Source organism: Penicillium cataractarum (genome assembly GCF_028827025.1).
Source record: "Penicillium cataractarum strain IBT 29864 chromosome Unknown utg000009l, whole genome shotgun sequence".
NCBI lineage: Eukaryota > Fungi > Ascomycota > Eurotiomycetes > Eurotiales > Aspergillaceae > Penicillium > Penicillium cataractarum.
In genome coordinates, this window is record NW_026622745.1 from 2,591,033 (window position 1) to 2,609,616 (window position 18,584).

Sequence of the window (18,584 nt, forward strand, 5' to 3'; positions counted from 1 at the left end):
TGCATAGTCGCTATGCCACCTCGAAAGAAGACCAAGCGCGCACATTCCACTACACCTCCCGAGGATACGGCAGCGCAATCTAGCGCGGACACCCCCGGATCAACCGACAGCGCTGAAAAGCCCGAGCCCGAATATGATTTGATTGGCGATCCTTGGACAGACGAGCAAGAGACGGCACTGTTGAAAGCGATAATTAAATGGAAACCCGTCGGTGAGTTACCATTCGGTGCAGCTGAGTCGCACCCGGGGGACATTCGGAAGCTAATGAAGCTCGTTTTACAGGCGTTCACAAGCATTTCCGTATGCTCGCGATTGCAGACTACCTGAAGAGTCAAGGATATGCGCCCTCATCAGCAGAGCATATGCGCATTCCCGGGATATGGAAGAAGCTAGGGAGCCTATACAACTTGGAGGCTTTGGATGAACGGGTAGGCGACACTCCACCTTTCGAGCACGTTGGGAATCCTCTTGCTAATGACTACCCATAAAACAGGAGGATGCGGTATTTGCAGATACGAACGAGGATGACGAAGAGCCAAGTGAGATGTACTGGCCATTTGAGCTTCCCTACGACGAATATGGGGACCTCATGTTTGAGAGACGGCTGGCGACAGAAGGCTCTTTGTCGCCTGTAACAAGTCGCCATGCGGAGTCTCGACGAGGAAGCACAGTGGCAGATACTGATGGTAAGTTCAAGCCTCCCTCTCAACTATGTATCCAATCCAGCAACTAACCCAATCGCTCACTGCAGAGCCCCGCTCATCCCCCGCTCCATCTCGAGGTCGCAAATACAATCGTGGCACTCGCCAGCCCGCACGCGAAACTCGCTCGACACGACTCCAAGTTGAAATTGGCTCTAGTAGCCAAGGCAAGGCGTCTGACGAGGACGCCGACTCTGGGGAAGATTCCGACGTCAATGATGAAGGTGATGAAGAAGAAGGCGAGGAGGGTAGTGATGGTGGCAAAGACAGCGAGGACGAGGAGGAAGAGAGCAGTGACAAGGGAGGGTCAAGGAGCACGAGGGCAAAAGCATCACGGTCCAAGCAGAAGGACACCAAAAAGGCTTCAACGAGCACTATGACCCGCCGAACTGCTCGCCGACGTTGAGGCTAAATATCGGCCCTTTCCTTCATCTCAGTTTTACATCTTGATACCAGCGGATCTTTGGAGTGGCGTTTTGGATACTGTTCGATTTGTTATGTGTAACAATGGGTTTTATGTACTTTTACAACTATTTCTATGAAACATCTTCCCGTCAGAGCCCAACCACGATTTACGTGTTTTGATTTGAAGACAATGGCATAACCACAAAGAGGTATATTTCGATCGCTATAGGAAGTCTAAGGTCGTTCGAGGGTACAGAAGAAATAGATCAAATGGGGGGTCATAGTACAAGAAATCCAAGTAGCGACGTAAGTTTACAGACGCTTCATAATGGCCTCGGCGTACTCGTGGGTCTTGGCCTTGCCACCGAGGTCGCCAGTGAGGGTCTGGAAGGAAGATTGTTAGCGTTTATTTCTAGTCATTGTCCAAGAGATTGGGAGCACAAAAACATACCTTGCCCTCAGCCAGGGTATCGAAGATAGCCTTCTGGATGCGGTTGGCGTGGTCGTGCAGACCCATGTGCTGCAGCATCATGATGGAAGACAGGAGCAGAGCAGTGGGGTTGGCAAGACCCTTGCCAGCAATATCGGGGGCGGAACCGTGGACGGCCTCGAAGATGGAGCACTCGTCACCAATGTTACCGGAGGGGGTCAGACCAAGACCACCGATCAGACCGGCGCACATGTCGGACAGAATGTCACCGTACAGGTTGGGCATGACAAGGACCTTGTCGTTGTAAGGAGTGGGGTCGGTGACGATCTTCAGGCACGAGTTGTCCAGCAGCTCAGCGTCGAACTCGACATCGGGGAAGTCCTTGGAGATGTCGCGAGCGGTGTTCAGGAACAGACCGTCGGACATCTTCATGATGGTGGCCTTGTGCACGACGCGAACCTTCTTCTTGTTGATGGACTCGGCGTACTGGAAGGCGAAGCGCAGAACGCGCTCAGAGGCCTCCTTGGTGATGAGCTTGATGCTCTGGACAACACCATCGACAACGACGTGCTCGATACCGGAGTATTCACCCTCGGTGTTCTCACGGATCAGGACAGTGTCGACACCGTCGTAGGGGGTCTTGTAGCCGGCGATAGAGCGGCAAGGACGGACGTTGGCAAACAGGTTGAAGGTACGGCGCAGAGTAAGGTTCAGGGAAACGTGACCCTTACCAACGGGGGTCTAAAAGGATGGGGGAAAATGCGATTAGCAATCGCCAATGACGCAGGGTGGTATCGCCATAATGCGCGAAGGTGGAGAACGTACAGCCAGGGGACCCTTGAGCGCGACGTAGTTCTTCTGAACACTGCGGATGGCGTCGTCGGGGATGGCGGTCTTGCCATCCTTCAGGATGGGAGTAACGTCGACGGACTCCCACTTGATAGGAGCCTATGATAAGAGTTAGTATCCCTGATTGTTACCGACCAATCAATGTTGCGACGAGTCTTTACCTTGGCGGCCTCGAAGATATCCTTGACCGACTGAGAGATCTCCGGGCCAATACCGTCACCCTCGATCAGAGTAACGGTGTACTTGCCCTATTATGCAAAATAAAATTTGTCAGTATTGTCGCGATTGTATATTATCTTTCGAGGTGGAGAATTTGTCCGTGGGTTTCAGGCGCGGTTGGCGCCGGCACGAGGAGGGAAAAAATCGCGATGGCTGGGAACAACACGTACATCAGAGCCCTTCTGGCCCTTGAACTTGGCGACAGCATCGGCGGGAGAGGAAGCGTAACCGCGCAGCTAAAAATCGAGAGCATGTTAGTCAATTGATTGTTCGTCAAGTGGGCGCTTCGGATTCGGTGGACGAGAGGGGGGTGCAGGTGGTGGACGGTACCTGCGACAAGGCGACGAAGCTGGGGGCCATGCGGGCCGACCGCAGGCACTGGCGAGCAGCAGAGAAGTTTCTGGCGGCGAGCATCGTGAACAGATCCCGACAATCGGCTTTTTGGGGGGAAGGGTGTGATGGTGGGGAGAAGGAAGAGAAGAGGAAAAGGGACGAAAGAATCGAGTTTCTCGGCGCCGCCCCGATCCGACCGGGCAGACCGCATTGGTGGTTTGATGGCTCTCCGGCTACCCGAAAGTCCACTCTGCTGCTGGTCATTGGTCTGCTGTGACAACAACCCAACTTCGGGGTTCTGAGCTTCCATACTTGGTTCCATTCTACAGCTGCCATTGCCTATCACCACATACAATTCCTAGCTTCTGCCGATTCTCTTCATCTGCAGTCTCCTGCAGGAGGCTCCGAGTAGTGGCCTCTGCCCTCCACCCCGGACCCTGACCCCGAGACAACCCCCCTCCATTTCGATTCGTCCTGTCTCCACACCAGACCAGCATACCGTCTAGCCACCATGTCCGACCTCGACGTCGCGAGTCATTATAACCTGCCCTCGGAGTTCCCTGATGAATGGCCGGCGGCGCTGGATGAGGCCGACCAGTCCGACCAGGAGCCCGTCCAGAAATCCAAGTCGCGCAAGTCGCGGTACTTTGCGCTAGAACGCACCCCTAGTGACTGGCGGAGTAACTTTGGATCTCGGAGAGGGAAAGATGCCAGAGAAACCACGCAGAATGATGAGCCAGATCCACTGGGAGGAGGTGACAGTATTCTCCGCACTCTGAAGAGCCGTGGAATACGCCTCGAGGATGACGGGGGCAAACGGTCTCGGTTCCTACTCTCATCGACGTCCTTCTCGCCCGCTCTGTTCCTCTCCCAGGTCCATCATGATGCTTCGATTGAATCGCTTGTGGCTGGTCTGGAGAACCTGTCGAATTCCATCGACGAAAAGTCAGCGTCGCTGAAGGTACTGGTGGAGGCGAACTTCGAGCGCTTCGTCCGCGCGAAAGCAACTATTGACAGCGTATACACTGAGATGAGAGATCAAGGAGCGACGAAGGAGCAAGCGTTGGCTCCTCGTCGTTCGGGACACTTCCGGAATTATTCAGGCCAACACCGGAGCATATCACCTGCTCCTGTGGTAACAACTGGGCCCAAGAAGAACGCACTGACCAAGGAGAGCGAATACGGTATGAAAGGCATCCGTGGCCCTCTGGTCGAAGCTTCAGTAAAGGCCGAGGAAGTTTGGGGTCCTGCGCTAGGAGGCCGAGACCGCGAGCAGATGCTCAAGTCGGTTGTGGAAACCATGGAGAAGCAACGTGATGTATATGAGATTGGAAGTCACTTGTCCAAGTCCATCCAACAGCGCGATTATGATTCAGTCTTTGAACAGTATACCAAGGCTCGGACTCTAGCAAACCGGGCAAAGAATATTGTGGAGCAGGCCTCCAGCGCTCAACGGCAATTGTCCGACCACGAAACGCATACGATCTTGGCCATGGGCCGGATGTGGATGGATGTTGATCAGCAAATCCAAAACTTCAAGCGGGATCTCTGGAGACGATTGAGTGATGCACCCACGACGTCGACGACTAGTACAGCATCCGGTCCTGTGGAGGAGCACATGGAGCTGATTGGAGCATTGTTGGAATTGGGTGTTGAAAACAACCCTATCTGGACCTGGCTCCTCAGCCGTTACGAATTCCTCAAGACCAAGATAACATCATTCTGTGATCGATGCAAGGTAGAGATTGAGATTTTGCGGCGAAGGCTGGCGGGAGGAGAGAAACCATCGCCCCAGGCCACTGCATCGTATCTACGTCTAGCTCCACGAGATGGATCGGTAGAGATACCCGAGCGGCTAGACACTGATCAGGTCATTGAGCTTTGGGATTGCGTCCAGGCTTTCCTTACTCGACTCCTGTCGTCTCAGAGTGGGTTGCTCGGCGAAGTACTCGACTTCTGGGAGGTAGCTCAATCCTTCATCGATGGTAGCCGCCAAAGACTCCTTCCTGTCGGCTTCGAGGGCGAGAGCCGCAAGCACCACCGGCTTACCTCTGCCAATGTGACGCAACTCGAGGGAGGTATTGTGGAGCTGGTGAACCTCATTCGAGAGAATGTCTTGTCTCTGTTCAATGAGCCTCCAACAGAGGACATTTCCCTCCTCTCCTCTCCCATTCCACCCAGTCCAACAAGTCCGGCCTCGCGGGGCGTCACACCTACCGAATCCAGGTTCAAACTGGACCCGAAGAATCTGCCCATATTAGCTCCCAAGAAGGGAGAGCATTGGGAGGGCTATGCATTCTGGCCGCCTTATTCCAACTCTCTCAGTGGTGTCCACTATCTTAGTAAATTCCTCGTCATTTTGGGCACGGCTGCCAGTGAGATGGCGGCACTAGGTCCCGTCAGCAGCGCAGGACCAACAAATGATCAACTCAAGTCTCTTGTCAGCATCGCGCGGGAACGTTCTGCTCGCGTAGCATGCTCTGCGTGGAGCAAGGACGCAGAGATTTGCAAGATGTTAGAGGATTGGACTCGCGATTCGGAGAAACGAGATCTGACGAAGATGCCTGGCTTGTTTGTGGCTTTCGAGAGTGCTATCCTTGGAGGTATGCAGAAGATTCTGTACATCTCCGAAGCAATGGCGAAATCGGGCTCTATTGATGTTGTTACCCAACCGCCTGCCAAATTGCTTCAGATGGTAAGGGCACAATTTGTGTCCAGTGTCTACAAGGCACTTAGCGGACTGGTTGAGAATGCAGAACGACTCGCGCCCTCAGAAGAGGAGAATGAATGGGTTATTTCTAGACCGGTCATAGCCAGCCAGGCAGTCGATGCAGCTCTGTCGGTTCTCACTGCAGACTCCGTCGATTCCCGCAACAGGGTAAGTTTCATTGCATCATCTTAAGTTTATGTGTTTCAAGTCTAACCTCTGCAGAATGTACGGATTCTCCTTACACTTTCGAACCTCAAGGCCCTTCAGGCCGAATATGTGCCGCAGTTGATCGCCAACTTCGAGACGTCATTCTCCGTCAAGTTGACGGAAGAAGGCAAAACCGTTCGGGACGTCCTGAAACAGATCGAAGACCGACTCTTCCAGTCATACACTAAGCCGACTATTGCTACATTGAACGAGACCATCACCACAGGCATTACCGCGTCCGACTGGGTGCCTGCCACCGACCGCCCAGATCAAGTGCGCCCTTACGTCTACAGCACCATGCTCACTCTGGTGCTGGTGCATACCGAGATCTCGACAACTATTCCCTCCACAGTATCACCAAGCTCCAGTCGCTCATCGACAAATGCCCCATCATCGCTTCTAGCCACCATCTTGACACACCTCCTGGTAGAAGTGTCGTCGTCCTTGCTTGCAGCGTTCCGCTCTCGGCCCACTTTCTCACTGGCTGCCTTGATGCAAGCCACGCTGGATACCGAGTTCATTGCGCAGACTTTATCCCAGTACTCTACCGACGAAGCGTCCAATATCCAAAGCCAAATCTATGTAGAATTGGATCGCCGTACCACCAACGAGGCCCGCACCAAACTCCAGTCCGAACTGGGAGAGATGCGAGTTGTGCTTAAACGCCTGCGAGACCGAACGAAGGGCGAGTTTGCCTGCTTTAAGAAGCCTCGAAGTGGAGGTTCCAAGTCCTCCGCTTCGACATAGCCTAGCCATGTATATAGTTCAACGAGAAGACCGATCTAATATGAAGCGTTCATGAATTCTTTGCTTATAGGTCGAACCTGGTATAATGCCGCCTATGTTCGCTTTCCGAGAATATAGAGATGACTTAAAGGTTTGTAAATCCTACACGGAATCAAAGGAGATATCCTTATTGACAGGGATGGGAAGGGAGGATGTCATAAGGGATGTAAAAGAGAAGAAGGAAGGAAGGAAACTATCTCTGTAAGGACTATGAGAGAGATATACTGAATAAGTAACAATTGGGTATCACAACTTTTTTGGTTTGCCATTCCATGTAGGCCTCTTTCCACTGTCCCTTCCTCCCAGTCTATACTCAGTTCTGGCCGACCATCCGCTGCACCCGACTCAACAGCACATTACTCTCTCGTCCCAACCGCCTCTTGCCAAATTGATCCGGCCGCTTCGCCCGAGCCATCGCTTCACGATCCTTCTGTCTAGCCTCCCGCTGCCGTTGCCGCGCCTCTGCTGCCTGTTTCCGCTGCTCCGCAATCTCAATTTCCTTGGAGAACGCCGAGGGCTTCGGTTTCCGCTCTCTTCGCTGTCCATCCATGTTGCGCGGGCGACGCTCAGGTCGTGGCGCAGGCTCAGGCACCGGCTCGGGCTCGTTCATCATCGCTACGCGATCAGGGTGCAGTTCCAGGGAAGCAGGTTCGGGCTTGTCTTCGGATTCTTCTTCAGTGGTAGTGAAGAGTGGTTTGGAGGTGTTGGTGGCGAGTTCTTGGGCTTTGATCTTGGCGTAGGCTTTCTTAACTTTGGCCTTTTGGATCAGGTCAGACTTGATCTTTTGAGCTGTAGAGAGAAAATCGGGTTAGAAAGACGGAGGCTTTGTATTGACAGAACAGCAGATTCTTACTCTTGCGTCGATATGTGCCGTCAGGGAGGTTTGCAGGACCGACACTGAAGCCCTTGCGCTTCTTCATGGCGGGACCTGCTCGTGACTCGGAGGGTTTGTTCTCGCCATCGCGAGTTCTTTTGGGAGCCATAATTATTCAAGATCGGGTTGGGTAATCGCGAATATGGCTGGGCACACGAGTTTGGGTTTGCAGGTGGTTTTGTTGCAGTTGGAGTCGGAGAAGGAAAAAAGTGGCGAGCCGCGGCCACCGAAAAAAAAGTTGTGGTTCCCCCCACGGAGTTCGGAGCTGATAGTATATGGTAGTATATGGGTGAGTATTCAAGATATATCGAATCCAGTGGATTTATTGTGTATAGGTTATGTATTATTTACTTGAATATTGTTCGCTAGGATTATTCTCTCTCTCTCAAAAAATGGATCAACCTGTTTGGATGAAACTAAAGCCCTCGCAACGAGAAACCCGAAACTACTCGCCGATGAATCATCGGGAGACCCACGACCTCACCAGATGACATCCTCCGCCCTCCAACGCCTTATCTTTCCCCTCTCTCCCGGACTCCTCCTCCGGTACACTCATTCCTTCCTTCTGCAGTGCCTGCCTTTATATATTAAGTTCGTTTCGTTACAACTATATATCATTTTGTTCGAAATACCCATATTCGTCCGTGCCAATCACCCCATTCCACTCGGAACCTCTGACGGCATACCCGCTCATCTGCACCACACCGCATCTCATCCCACCCCCCACTGTCGGGCCTGATCCTAGCACTTGCCCCGTCGGTGGCCTCTTGCGATGTCCAACTCGCCGTTCAAACCCTCATAGTCACTCCAGCCTCGCCACGATGCCCCTCTTTCATGATCCGGATCGACGGGCCCAGCACCGCTGGTCGGGTGACCATAGCGAGCCGGAACAGCCAGCCCCAGGGTCCCCTCGGGATCAGGCTGGCGAAGACGACGGCCGCGGACGTTATATAGTCGGATCAGCTGGGATGGCTATAGATTATACGTCCATGGAGCCGTCTCCGTCCAAAATTTGGGCCAACGATCGGCAGGAGCTCATACAGCGAATTAAAGAGTCATCGCCGTGGAGATTGCAATATCAGGTATGTCGGGCTGCTATTGGGCTGAGATAGTAACTTCTGGTCTTTGATCCAGAGCTCTTCTCGTTCATATCTACTTTATTGTCTTTAGCTAACAAAGTATGAAGCCACAAAACACCAACACTTGCGAATCCTATACGCCTCATAGTTCTATACCGCCCCTTAACTCGCAGGCCGACGAGCGGATGGTAGAGCAGGTCTCAGAGAACCAACGCTGTGGGGAAGATACCGAAGAACTGGGCTCGCCTGCCGAAATCCAGCGTCCTAGATCTGCATTACACTCTGGTGACTTTAGAGAAGGCTCCCCGCATCATGGGGAACAATCACCACAACCTCGTTTTGCGGAACCCAGCCCATCCTCGCCATTTCCCCGCCTCGGCACTTCTCCTACAACGCCGTGGTTTGGAGCAGCTGTTTTTCAAAGCAACCAAAGACAGTTCAACCCCTTTTCCGATCGCCATGAACCAGAACATGTTCTACAATCACGATCCCGAGCACCGTCGCTTGGATCGTTCTCGTCGAGCTATGTTCTTAAAGCCCCGACAAGCCCTCTAGTCTACCAAGCCAACAACACCGATCTAGACTTTTCGCCTCGGGTTGATTCCGCAGAGCCACTAGGACCATTAGAACGGGCTAATAGACGACGAACTCTCCCACCGGAGACTTTTCGGCATCTGCACTCCAGTCCCCCTAACCTACGGACGGTCAATATTGGCAGTCCATGTCCCAAAGGTAGACAAGATGGGCATTTCCAACCTCATCACGCCCCTCGTCGGTCCCTTGCCTTGTCATATAGCCTGCAGCTTGCTTCTACGGCGAATACGCCTGCGTTTCGAGCACGGAGACCTTCTCTTGCCTCGGAGATCTCTCCCAAGCCTCATGCACCGATGGTCGGGTCGTACGAAGAGTCTATATTACGTGGTCGGATGTCTATGAACCCGTCTAAGCCGCTAGACTTCACTGCTCAAATCGGAGTTCTAGGAAAAGGCAACTGCAAAGGACATCTGAGATGTCCTCCCCATGTGACAGTCCCGTTCCCGGCTGTCTTCTACAGCTACCCGACTTCGGGGAATGGCCGGTCGATCGCCGACGATAGTCCCAGTCCCTATGTTGGGCAAATCGACCTAGAAAATTCGCTACCCAAGGATGGATCCAGTACGACCCGGCGTCGTAAACATCATTTCAGCCCATCCAAGGCCCCGGAAGAAATTGTCCCAATCGAATCGGGCGCTCAGCGAGCCCCAGACGCCGACTCGCGGCGTCGTCGGGAGAAGAAGAACCGCAGAGCGGAGTCTCCCAGATGCCCCCCTGGTGGGAGCTACCGAATTCCCCAGCAAGGACAATTACAAATCATCATCAAGAACCCGCACAAGACTGCGGTCAAGCTGTTCCTCGTCCCTTACGATCTCAGCGATATGGAGCCCGGCACAAAGACGTTCATCCGGCAAAGAAGTTACTCGGCAGGTCCGATAATTGACATGCCCCTGAGCGTGCGAAAGAACTATGGAACTGATCGTCCAGAAGCCTCGTTAAACCCAACGGAGGACCCCCAAGACAAGCCAATCTTGCGGTATCTCGTTCATCTAAACATCTGTTGTCCCTCCCGGGGTCGCTTCTATCTGCACTCCAGCATTCGGGTTGTCTTCGCAAACAGAGTCCCGGATGGCAAGGAGAAACTTCGGAACGAGATTCAATTGCCAGAACCTCGATACAGTCCGTATAAACCCGTTCGCGAGAATCCGCTTTCCACTTCTGCCGGAGCTCGACTAGCGATCGAGAAAGCAGCTCGCCGGCGAAGTGCTGGTCAAAGCGGATTCCCCGTGTTACCGAGCTATATCTCCTCGCCAAGTGATGGCCCTCTACATTGGGACGAATCAGAGTCAATGGACCTCGTGGAGCCTTCGCAGACATCCCGCCAGTCTGGCACTGTATATAACAAGCTCAACAAGGGCGACGTTGGCTATGGAGGCTATCCTTATGCTTCTATCCAGAGCGGCTCTGAAAACGGTGAGAGCTTACTTGCCAAGCGACTTCGCGGCCTGGATGTTCATAAACACGAGGCCTTTGACAATAACTGAGCCGGCTATTGAAATAATCTCTCAACCCCGAGAGTCTCAGCATAAGTCTCAGTCTGCCAAATTGTCGGGTTACTGTCGGTATGATGATTAAACTTTGTGTTGTTTCTTATTTTTTTTTTCTACTTTGCAATTGATCACAGCAAGCGCCGGACTGCAGCGTGACCGATACCACTAACCAATACCCGCACAGCGACCACCGGCCCCGTGAGATGGACACTCCATCTGCAGGTGCAGATGCCAGCATGTCTCATCTCTCTCACGTGGGACCAGGTTCTCTATCCTCGTTACTCTGTCTTCTTCTGTTCGGCCTCATCGTATCAGTGTAGGCCAGGCGCTTGGGCTCCAGATATATACCCCCCGTTCTATCTTTTGTTTTCTACTTGACTGTAATCTCATACTTTGCCTCGCGCAGACCTGAAGGCATGGAGCAACAGTCGTGATCCTGTCTGTGGCGTTTACTGAGGAGAAATGGGAAGTACTCTTCGTTTCGGTCGGTTCTTTCCTTCATTGGTTCTCCTTTGTCAAGGGCGTTTGAGGTACTTTTCTATAGCAGATAGTTTATGCAAACAAATATAACAAATCTCAAGATTCCAGATATCATTGCTCGGTAGTTTGATGAGTAGGTATGATGGTGCGGGACAGACCTGTATTCTTGGAATATATCTACAAAGAGCGCTAGGTACAGCAAGCGAAGATTAAAAAACAATTTAAATCCGAATCCTATCACAAGGGGAACCGGTAGTCGTGAGCAATAAGAAACCGGGTCTGTTTATAGATCCGGCTGTATCACGAACGTGAGGCACTTTAGCCGGCGTGCTCAACGATCTCGTTGACCAGCACACCGTTCTTGATGTAGCTCTTAATCTGCTCAGGAACGGGGCACTCCTTGGTATCATCATCGGTGCCCTCTTTGGGAGGCAGCATGATGTTGATGGCGCTGCACTTGCTAGTGAAGACCTCGGTGGCAAGGCTCTGCTGGCCAAGATAGACAGTGGCACCATCGACCTGATCCAACAGAACAGTCGGGACGGTACCGTCGATCTGCAGAGCAAACTTGGGCGACTTGATGACGTCCAGGCTGCTGACCAAAGAGTCAACAATGATAGAGAGACCAGTGCAGTTGTCAATGGCGATGGCATTGGCCTTGCCCGAGACCTTGACGATACACTTGTTGCAGCGGGTGATGAGAATAGACTGATTTTGCGCCGCGGCGACCTCAATGATCTCATCGGAGCCCTCAAAGTTCTCGATCAACCATTTATTTCCTTCCAGATCCTTGCGTGGAGGCTTGCGGGAGCGCATGCTCTCAGGCTTGGGCTTCTTGCTCGGCGCAGGCGACTTGCCCCGGGGAGAACCTGAGCCCTCAGAGACTGTCGAGCCCGCACGCAGGCTGGGGTTCTTGTGTGTCATTTCCGACTTGTCGACCTTGCGAAGACCGGATGTGATATGCTCGCCTTGGTTGAGCTGGTCAAACACAGCAGACATATCGGGCGCGGGGGCAGACGGCGCAGGAGCTGGAGGGATTCCGGGAGGAGGGGGAGGGGCGGGACGCTGCCAGGGATATTGAGAGCAGGGACAGGAGGTGGAGGGGGAGGAGGAGGAGGAGCAGCGCCGCCAGCTGGGGCAGAGCCGCGCTTGATCTCTTTCAAAGCATCCAACACATTGAGGCCAGATTCGTTGTTCCAAGTCAAGCCCTTGGGATAGTGCTTCTTCAGATAGGCAGAGAGCGCCTTGAAGTTCTGGTAGTATGCTTGGATGTACTCAACGTGTGTTCGGTCCCTGCTAACATGTTAGTCACTGGCGCATACTCTATACTTCATGGATTTTCTTACTTCTCCTTGTACTCCTTCAGCACCTTGTTTCCGTAGTACTCAATACCACCAATCATCTCAGACACGAACTCCGCGGGCTTGGTCTCGAAGAACCAGCCCAAGGCAACAATACCCTCCGCAACGGCGCTCAGGTGGTTGAACAATGGTGACGCACGGTTCGACTCCTTAATGTTGTTGATACTGTCCGAGGCCTTGTGCAATTCCGTCATGAGCTCTGGAGGGGGGACATCGGGCTTCTTGGCTTTCGTCGAGACATAGAGGAATGTACGCTCGGCCTGGAAGGCTTGCAGAACTGCTTTTGACTATTGCACGGTGTGCGTTAGCAATGGCCAATTTCCAAATCTCACTGCTGATCTAGAATTCTCACCTGCTCTGCAACAAGCCCGCCAACCTTCTCACCGAGGTTGACAAAGTTTTGGACATCCCCCTTGATCAATGCGTCGAAGTCTTGGATCTGCGGGGGAACCTGCGGCGCAGCAGGAGGCGCCGGGGGAGGAGGTGCAGGCTTAGGAGGTTCGGGGGTGGCAGGTGCAGCTGGGGAAGGAGTACCCAGACCCTTCGCTACGTTGGGGTCGTCTAGGGACATCGCCATATCCTCCAAGCGTGAGGTCGCTGCCTCGAGCCTATTAATCCACACCATGGTTAGCATGCTCTGCGCTGGGGCATTTGTCGCACGGGTTGGACGAGATTGAAGCACGAAAAACAAACGAATCAAGGCCACGCAGCTACCAATAAATATCATACATACCGCTTGATGAGGGTGGTGAAATTATGCATATGGCCGCCGCTCGCCATGTTAGGCAACACGTTGCTCGAAGAAGTCGGAAAGGGGCGAAATGAACTCGACGAAAGGGAAATCTTCACTTGGTTGCAAGAAACGGGATCGTAAATAAAGTCGATCCGGCTGTTCTCAGTCCTTCACAATCCACAGGACGCCAAGTGGTGGGAGTGTCAAAGGGTCAATGGTGATTCGGAGTCTAGCCTGGAGCTCCTGAAGTTGGGGCCCGCAACAGTACGTTCCGTCGTTACGTCGGGGGTAACGGCAGCCAATGACGTCGCCGCGTATCTTTGGTATTTCCAGTACAGAGGCTCTAACCTCGTCCCAACCGACTGGATACACAATCTGATAACTATCTTGTTCCCATTCGTGTACAGCCATTGACCCTCGATTTCCTGTTGAATATGGCCGAGTCTGTTCTAGCCTCTGCCCAACCAGGCGAGGTTGAATTCTGCACATTGGGGATGTTTATTCTTGGTATGCTTATCTCTCTTCGTAGAGCCCCGCGGTCTAGATACTCACACTCCGTTTCCACCCAGATGACATTGATTTCGGAGGTTCCAGACCAGGAGTCAAGAACATTCTTGGAGGTGCCGCTTCGTTCGCTGTAGTTGGCGCTCGTATGGTTGCAGGATCTACACATGCACGATCTGTTAGTTGGATTGTCGATGTTGGCTCCGACTTTCCACCTGAGACACTGGCAGTCCTCCAGTCCTGGGGCACCGATTGTGTCTTCAGGAACGATCATACCAGACTGACGACCAGAGCATGGAATGGATATCATCCGGATGAGAAGCGGGGTTGGTTGAGAGTCTTATTTCTGACGGTCGAAGAACCCATGACTGACAGGAACACCCAGATTTCAAATATCTTACGCCGAAGTTGAGGCTAGAGCCCTACATGCTATCGGACACCCAGGCCTGGTCTCGTACATTTCATATGGTCTGCTCTCCATCTCGTTGCATACATATCGTGAATGAGATATTGCGGCGGCGTGAGGAGCTATATGAGGCAGGACAAGCCCCCTCCGCTGAGCATGCGTCAACTCGACCCATCTTTGTCTGGGAGCCAGTACCAGATCTTTGCACGCCGGAAGAGCAAGAGAAATTCTTCGCGGCTAACAAAGTTGTCGATGTGGTGAGCCCCAATCATCAGGAGTTGGGCATGATGTTTGATCAGCCTGGGTGGTCCGAGTGGAGCAAGGAAGGCCAGCAACTCGTCCAAACTATCCTCGCCTCTGGTATCGGTCCTAATGGGGATGGCTGCCTTGTTATCAGAGCGGGCAAGGAAGGAAGCTACGCGTTCTCGAGAACCCAAAAGTTATGGCTACCCGCATATCATCAACCAGGAACGTCGGGTGCTACGGCCGTTGTCGACCCAACAGGTGCAGGCAATTCTTTCCTCGGTGCATTGGCCCAGGGCATGGTTACTGCAGGGCGTGAACCGTTCAATGTCATTGAACCTATCTTATCTGCTTCTCAAGCCTGGAGAGAATCTCTCGATGCCTGGGCCGTCCGTCGTAATCTGCCCATGGCCCTGATCTGCGCTACCGTTGCTGCAGGGTTCGTGGTAGAACAAATTGGTGTGCCGGAGATCTCTATGACAGAGAAGGGAGGGAAGGAATTGTGGAATCAGTCTGAATTCACGGAACGAGTCCGCCTGTACACGCAGCGATTATTTAAGACATTGGACGAGTCTCCCCAGAGACACCTGTTGACCAATTGATCCAATGGTTCATTCAGGAACGCCCTTCTATTGTCGTACAGCCACAGAAAACGATAAAATGATAGTAAAAACACGATAAGAAAATGTTCCGTCACGCAGCGATTCCTCCTCTGGCTACCGTCCACGGCTCGGTTGTATCTCTTTTATGAGGGGTTCTGAGCAGCTTGCTGCTTCTCGTGCTCGCGAATCTGTCGGCTCCAGCTAAAAATAAAGAAAAAGGACAATGGTCAGTATGGGGGGAGTTTTCGGACAAATTGGGGGTTCCAGGGCAAGACGTACTACCGGCTGGGGAAGAAGCGGCCGGGCTCGGGCATCTTGTCGCGGTACTCCCGGTCAGCGCTGATGCTGAAGGCAACAGCAGCAACGCCAATAACGAAGGCGCCCATGATCGCGGTGTTGGCCTTCCAGTTGCCCGGCTGAGCGTACCAACCACCAGCGGGGGACCAAACTTCCTTGGGGTACCTGTGCAGCAGAATCTGTTAGTCCTCTAGCCACCAATTGGGACCAACATGGAAACACACGGGATCTTTCCACCTCCACCCATTGTGAATGAGATGTAATTGAGGGAGTTGTTGAGTAGAGAAAGGAGTGTCGGGCTGGACAGTTCCTCGCAAGCGGGCTGAAGCCGAAAGGGCCGTCAATCGAAGGTCGAGTGCCAAGCCTTGACTGCCTAAACGGGACTAGCGTCAGCTCACACGACAGAGCGATCCCGTGACCCGGCGAGACAATTTCTCTTTTCCTCATCCCCGTGAATTTGGCCGCACGCCTTCCGAGTCTCGCCCCATTGACGCAGCGTGGATTGCTATTCTCTCGGCTTTTCATTTTGTTTCCAGTCTATCGCACAATCGCTCAGATGAAGAGGGTACAGCTCCAACGATGGAGCAGTACAGTCCTTTCGACACGGGCTCGGGCTGCTAGCCGACTGCATCAACAAGTGTTTGCTACCGGATCGCGGTGCCAATCGACGGCATCTCCCCTGCAGGCTGAGTCCAGCGCTCAAGAAGGCCTTGGAGATGCTGGCTTTGAAGATGTGGAGTTGATGAAGCACGTTCGAAGTGCTCACAGGCGCAAGGACATGCTCAAATATCCCTCTCCTCCGGTCGATGCCGCGCTCAATTCCGCCAAACTCGCTGCTCTTCACGCTCGACTCTACCTCCCCTCCCGATTACCCCCTCAGACGCTTGCGCGAGCATTGGTTGATGCCTCCGCGGATTCCAACCCCGATTTCAACAACGAATCGCTAGCCACGCTTGGTCACGACCTCCTCACCTACTACACCACCGAGCACCTCCTTTGCACCTACCCCCGCCTTCCCTTGACTGTCATCTTTGCCGCCATGTACGCCTATGCCGGTCCCAAAACACTCGCTGCGATGGCCAGAGAATGGGGTGTGGAACATGCTTCATTGCCTGGTGGAGAAGTCGATCCCGGTCTGCTGCAGTTCCGCAGGGTCGCACCTGGCAGCGACTTGAATGTCCTTTATAACAAACGCACACCTCGCCCATATGCTGCACAGAAAGCATGGAGGATGACGGTGACATCGAAGATCTTCTACGATGACGAGTTTGGTGACGCGATCAAGGGACCGGAAACTTCGGGTGAGGGTGTTACGGCTGAGCTCGCCAGTGCCACTTTCGTCCGCGCCGTGATGGGTGCCATCTACCTCCACGCTGGCCGTCCGGCAGCCAAGCGCTTCTTTGAGCAGCACTTCCTCTCTCGACACCTCAACATCTCCCAGCTGTTCAACTTCTCCCAGCCCGCCCGTGACCTGGCTCGTCTGTGTGCCCGCGAAAACTTCGAGCCCCCAGTTGCCAGAATTATTAGCGAGACCGGTCGGAAGAGTAGACATCCCGTCTTTGTGGTCGGTATCTTCTCTGGCCAGGATAAGCTGGGCGAGGGCGCTGGCGCCAGCCTGATCGAGGCCCGAGAGCGCGCGGCTCTCGCTGCTCTGAAGGGATGGTATCTCTACAGCCCCCTCAACGTGCGTGTTCCTAGCTCTATGGAGGAAGAGGGTGCTGCGCCCTGGAAGCCCGTCTATGTTGACCTGGGTGAGGTCATCGTCTAATACGTGCTTTGAATTTGGACGCCTACGGGCGTTGCCATCTTCGTGTCTTGTTTATTACTGACTTTTTTTATTACCAATTTTCTCGGTGCTGTGGTTTCGCACGGGAAGCAGGCCAGTGGGAAAAAAAGAGTCATTGCTTCCTGTCTTTTGCATGACTGGATACTGTATAGTATGGGAATTGTGATTCCTTCGATTCATCTGGTGTCTTTTTGTTTATGGATCTTTTATTATCTCGTTTTCTTTTCCCCTTGATCATTGTTTTCTTCGTCTCATCATGTATCTGGCTACGCCCCCCGCTCTTCTCCAGCGAAATTTGGTTAACATCGGGCACCGAGGTCGCGTGTCTCGGCATTGGTGTATAGAGGTGCCCCTATCAAATGTATTCTAAAAACAAAATCACATTCTAGACATACCCATTCATTGCTTCTGCATATAGTGATCGAGACTATAGGTAGAATCGCTCTAAATATAGCAACTAAACTATACTTTATACTGGGTTAACAATCTCTTCCTCCCAGTTTCCTTTAGCCTTCTCACCATCGTCAAGCCACTGCCCATATTCATCCCATAATTCCGCAACCCCAGCCCCAAAGAGACTTTTCCAAAAGCCCCCTTCATGACCATTCGCCTCATCCTCCGCCCCCTCGCCTACATAACCAACCCTGAAGAGCCGATCATTGAGCATACCAACCGCACCCTCGCCAGCCCAGACATCCTCAATCCACGCCAAGAAGTACGCCGTATGCTGATACCCAGCATCCCATTTCTTCTCCCTCTGTGAAGAAGACGTAGGCCGCGTCCAATGCGGCGGCGACAGGCCAGCCTTGAGCCGAACAAAGTCCGCAATACCTTCAATCAGACCTCCCGGTGGGCCTGGGGTATCCTTCCCGCCCTTCGCAGAGTCCGGGGGCGAGGTATGCTGGTAGCAGTGGACCAGCTCGTGGGTCAGCACACCCGCTAGTTCATGCACCGGGTCAGCTTTCGCGGCCGAGTTCTTGCAGTGCGTGATATACGGCAATGAGAGGTGGATTTCTTTGTGGGCGTCGTCCAACTCTGTGCCCGTCGTGTAAGCCACGCCGCCGAAGTCGCGCAGGAATAACGTCACTGAGCGCGTGGGCGGGATGAAGGGGACAAAGTGAGGTCGCTTGCATTTTGGTGCACTTTTCACATCCACTGGAGACCCGGTTTCTGGGCTAGTATAGAGGTATTTGACGATATTGCTGAGGGCCGTGTCGAGAGTCGTGGCTACATCCGGGATGTAGGTAGAGAATGAGGCAGATTCTGGATGGCGGAGGTCCTCGGCATGGAGGCGATACTTGGGCTTTGGAATGTGTACTTTCTTTTGTGAGATCTTCTGGTTCTGATCTTGATCGTTGGCGTTTGATTTCTGTGCCTCGTCAGGTTGGTTGGGTTTGGGAATCGCAGATGCAGCGGCCGGTTCGGCCGAAGTAGTCGTCATTGCGAGTTCAGTCATATATCTACTGACAGTCCTAAGGCTTTGGAGAAGATCGGA

At 53.1% G+C, this 18,584-nt stretch overlaps 10 protein-coding genes across 10 annotated transcripts; 5 read left to right on the forward strand and 5 right to left on the reverse strand.

Annotated features, from left to right (window-relative positions):
• Nucleotides 1-12: 12 nt before the first annotated feature.
• N7496_011539 (EAF7 family protein) lies at nt 13-1,107 on the forward strand (the record flags this gene model as incomplete). Its single annotated transcript, XM_056704452.1, has 4 exons — nt 13-211; nt 283-428; nt 494-686; nt 752-1,107. 4 exons carry the CDS (start codon nt 13-15, stop codon nt 1,105-1,107), a joined length of 894 nt encoding a protein of 297 aa, XP_056550412.1.
• A 311-nt stretch (nt 1,108-1,418) lies between these two features.
• Nucleotides 1,419-3,018, reverse strand: N7496_011540 (isocitrate dehydrogenase (NAD(+)) IDH2; the record flags this gene model as incomplete). The annotated part of the gene is made up of 6 exons (XM_056704453.1): nt 1,419-1,490; nt 1,558-2,277; nt 2,362-2,484; nt 2,547-2,633; nt 2,775-2,840; nt 2,935-3,018. The coding sequence occupies 6 exons, from the start codon at nt 3,016-3,018 to the stop codon at nt 1,419-1,421; spliced, it is 1,152 nt and encodes a 383-aa protein (XP_056550413.1).
• A 430-nt stretch (nt 3,019-3,448) lies between these two features.
• N7496_011541 (exocyst subunit SEC5) lies at nt 3,449-6,601 on the forward strand (the record flags this gene model as incomplete). The annotated part of the gene is made up of 2 exons (XM_056704454.1): nt 3,449-5,815; nt 5,870-6,601. The coding sequence occupies 2 exons, from the start codon at nt 3,449-3,451 to the stop codon at nt 6,599-6,601; spliced, it is 3,099 nt and encodes a 1,032-aa protein (XP_056550414.1).
• A 352-nt stretch (nt 6,602-6,953) lies between these two features.
• Nucleotides 6,954-7,623, reverse strand: N7496_011542 (uncharacterized protein; the record flags this gene model as incomplete). The annotated part of the gene is made up of 2 exons (XM_056704455.1): nt 6,954-7,429; nt 7,494-7,623. The coding sequence occupies 2 exons, from the start codon at nt 7,621-7,623 to the stop codon at nt 6,954-6,956; spliced, it is 606 nt and encodes a 201-aa protein (XP_056550415.1).
• Nucleotides 7,624-8,335: 712 nt separating this feature from the next.
• Nucleotides 8,336-10,671, forward strand: N7496_011543 (uncharacterized protein; the record flags this gene model as incomplete). The annotated part of the gene is made up of 2 exons (XM_056704456.1): nt 8,336-8,596; nt 8,701-10,671. The coding sequence occupies 2 exons, from the start codon at nt 8,336-8,338 to the stop codon at nt 10,669-10,671; spliced, it is 2,232 nt and encodes a 743-aa protein (XP_056550416.1).
• Nucleotides 10,672-11,475: 804 nt separating this feature from the next.
• Nucleotides 11,476-13,298, reverse strand: capA (adenylate cyclase-binding protein; the record flags this gene model as incomplete). The annotated part of the gene is made up of 5 exons (XM_056704457.1): nt 11,476-12,222; nt 12,249-12,450; nt 12,504-12,805; nt 12,871-13,126; nt 13,252-13,298. 5 exons carry the CDS (start codon nt 13,296-13,298, stop codon nt 11,476-11,478), a joined length of 1,554 nt encoding a protein of 517 aa, XP_056550417.1.
• A 387-nt stretch (nt 13,299-13,685) lies between these two features.
• N7496_011545 (uncharacterized protein) lies at nt 13,686-15,006 on the forward strand (the record flags this gene model as incomplete). Its single annotated transcript, XM_056704458.1, has 3 exons — nt 13,686-13,758; nt 13,821-14,081; nt 14,141-15,006. The coding sequence occupies 3 exons, from the start codon at nt 13,686-13,688 to the stop codon at nt 15,004-15,006; spliced, it is 1,200 nt and encodes a 399-aa protein (XP_056550418.1).
• Nucleotides 15,007-15,149: 143 nt separating this feature from the next.
• Nucleotides 15,150-15,550, reverse strand: N7496_011546 (uncharacterized protein; the record flags this gene model as incomplete). Its single annotated transcript, XM_056704459.1, has 3 exons — nt 15,150-15,207; nt 15,286-15,468; nt 15,528-15,550. 3 exons carry the CDS (start codon nt 15,548-15,550, stop codon nt 15,150-15,152), a joined length of 264 nt encoding a protein of 87 aa, XP_056550419.1.
• A 309-nt stretch (nt 15,551-15,859) lies between these two features.
• Nucleotides 15,860-17,071, forward strand: N7496_011547 (mitochondrial 54S ribosomal protein mL44; the record flags this gene model as incomplete). The annotated part of the gene is made up of 1 exon (XM_056704460.1): nt 15,860-17,071. One exon carries the CDS (start codon nt 15,860-15,862, stop codon nt 17,069-17,071), a length of 1,212 nt encoding a protein of 403 aa, XP_056550420.1.
• Nucleotides 17,072-17,558: 487 nt separating this feature from the next.
• On the reverse strand, nt 17,559-18,530 carry N7496_011548 (basic secretory family protein; the record flags this gene model as incomplete). The annotated part of the gene is made up of 1 exon (XM_056704461.1): nt 17,559-18,530. One exon carries the CDS (start codon nt 18,528-18,530, stop codon nt 17,559-17,561), a length of 972 nt encoding a protein of 323 aa, XP_056550421.1.
• Between the last annotated feature and the right edge of the window lie 54 nt (nt 18,531-18,584).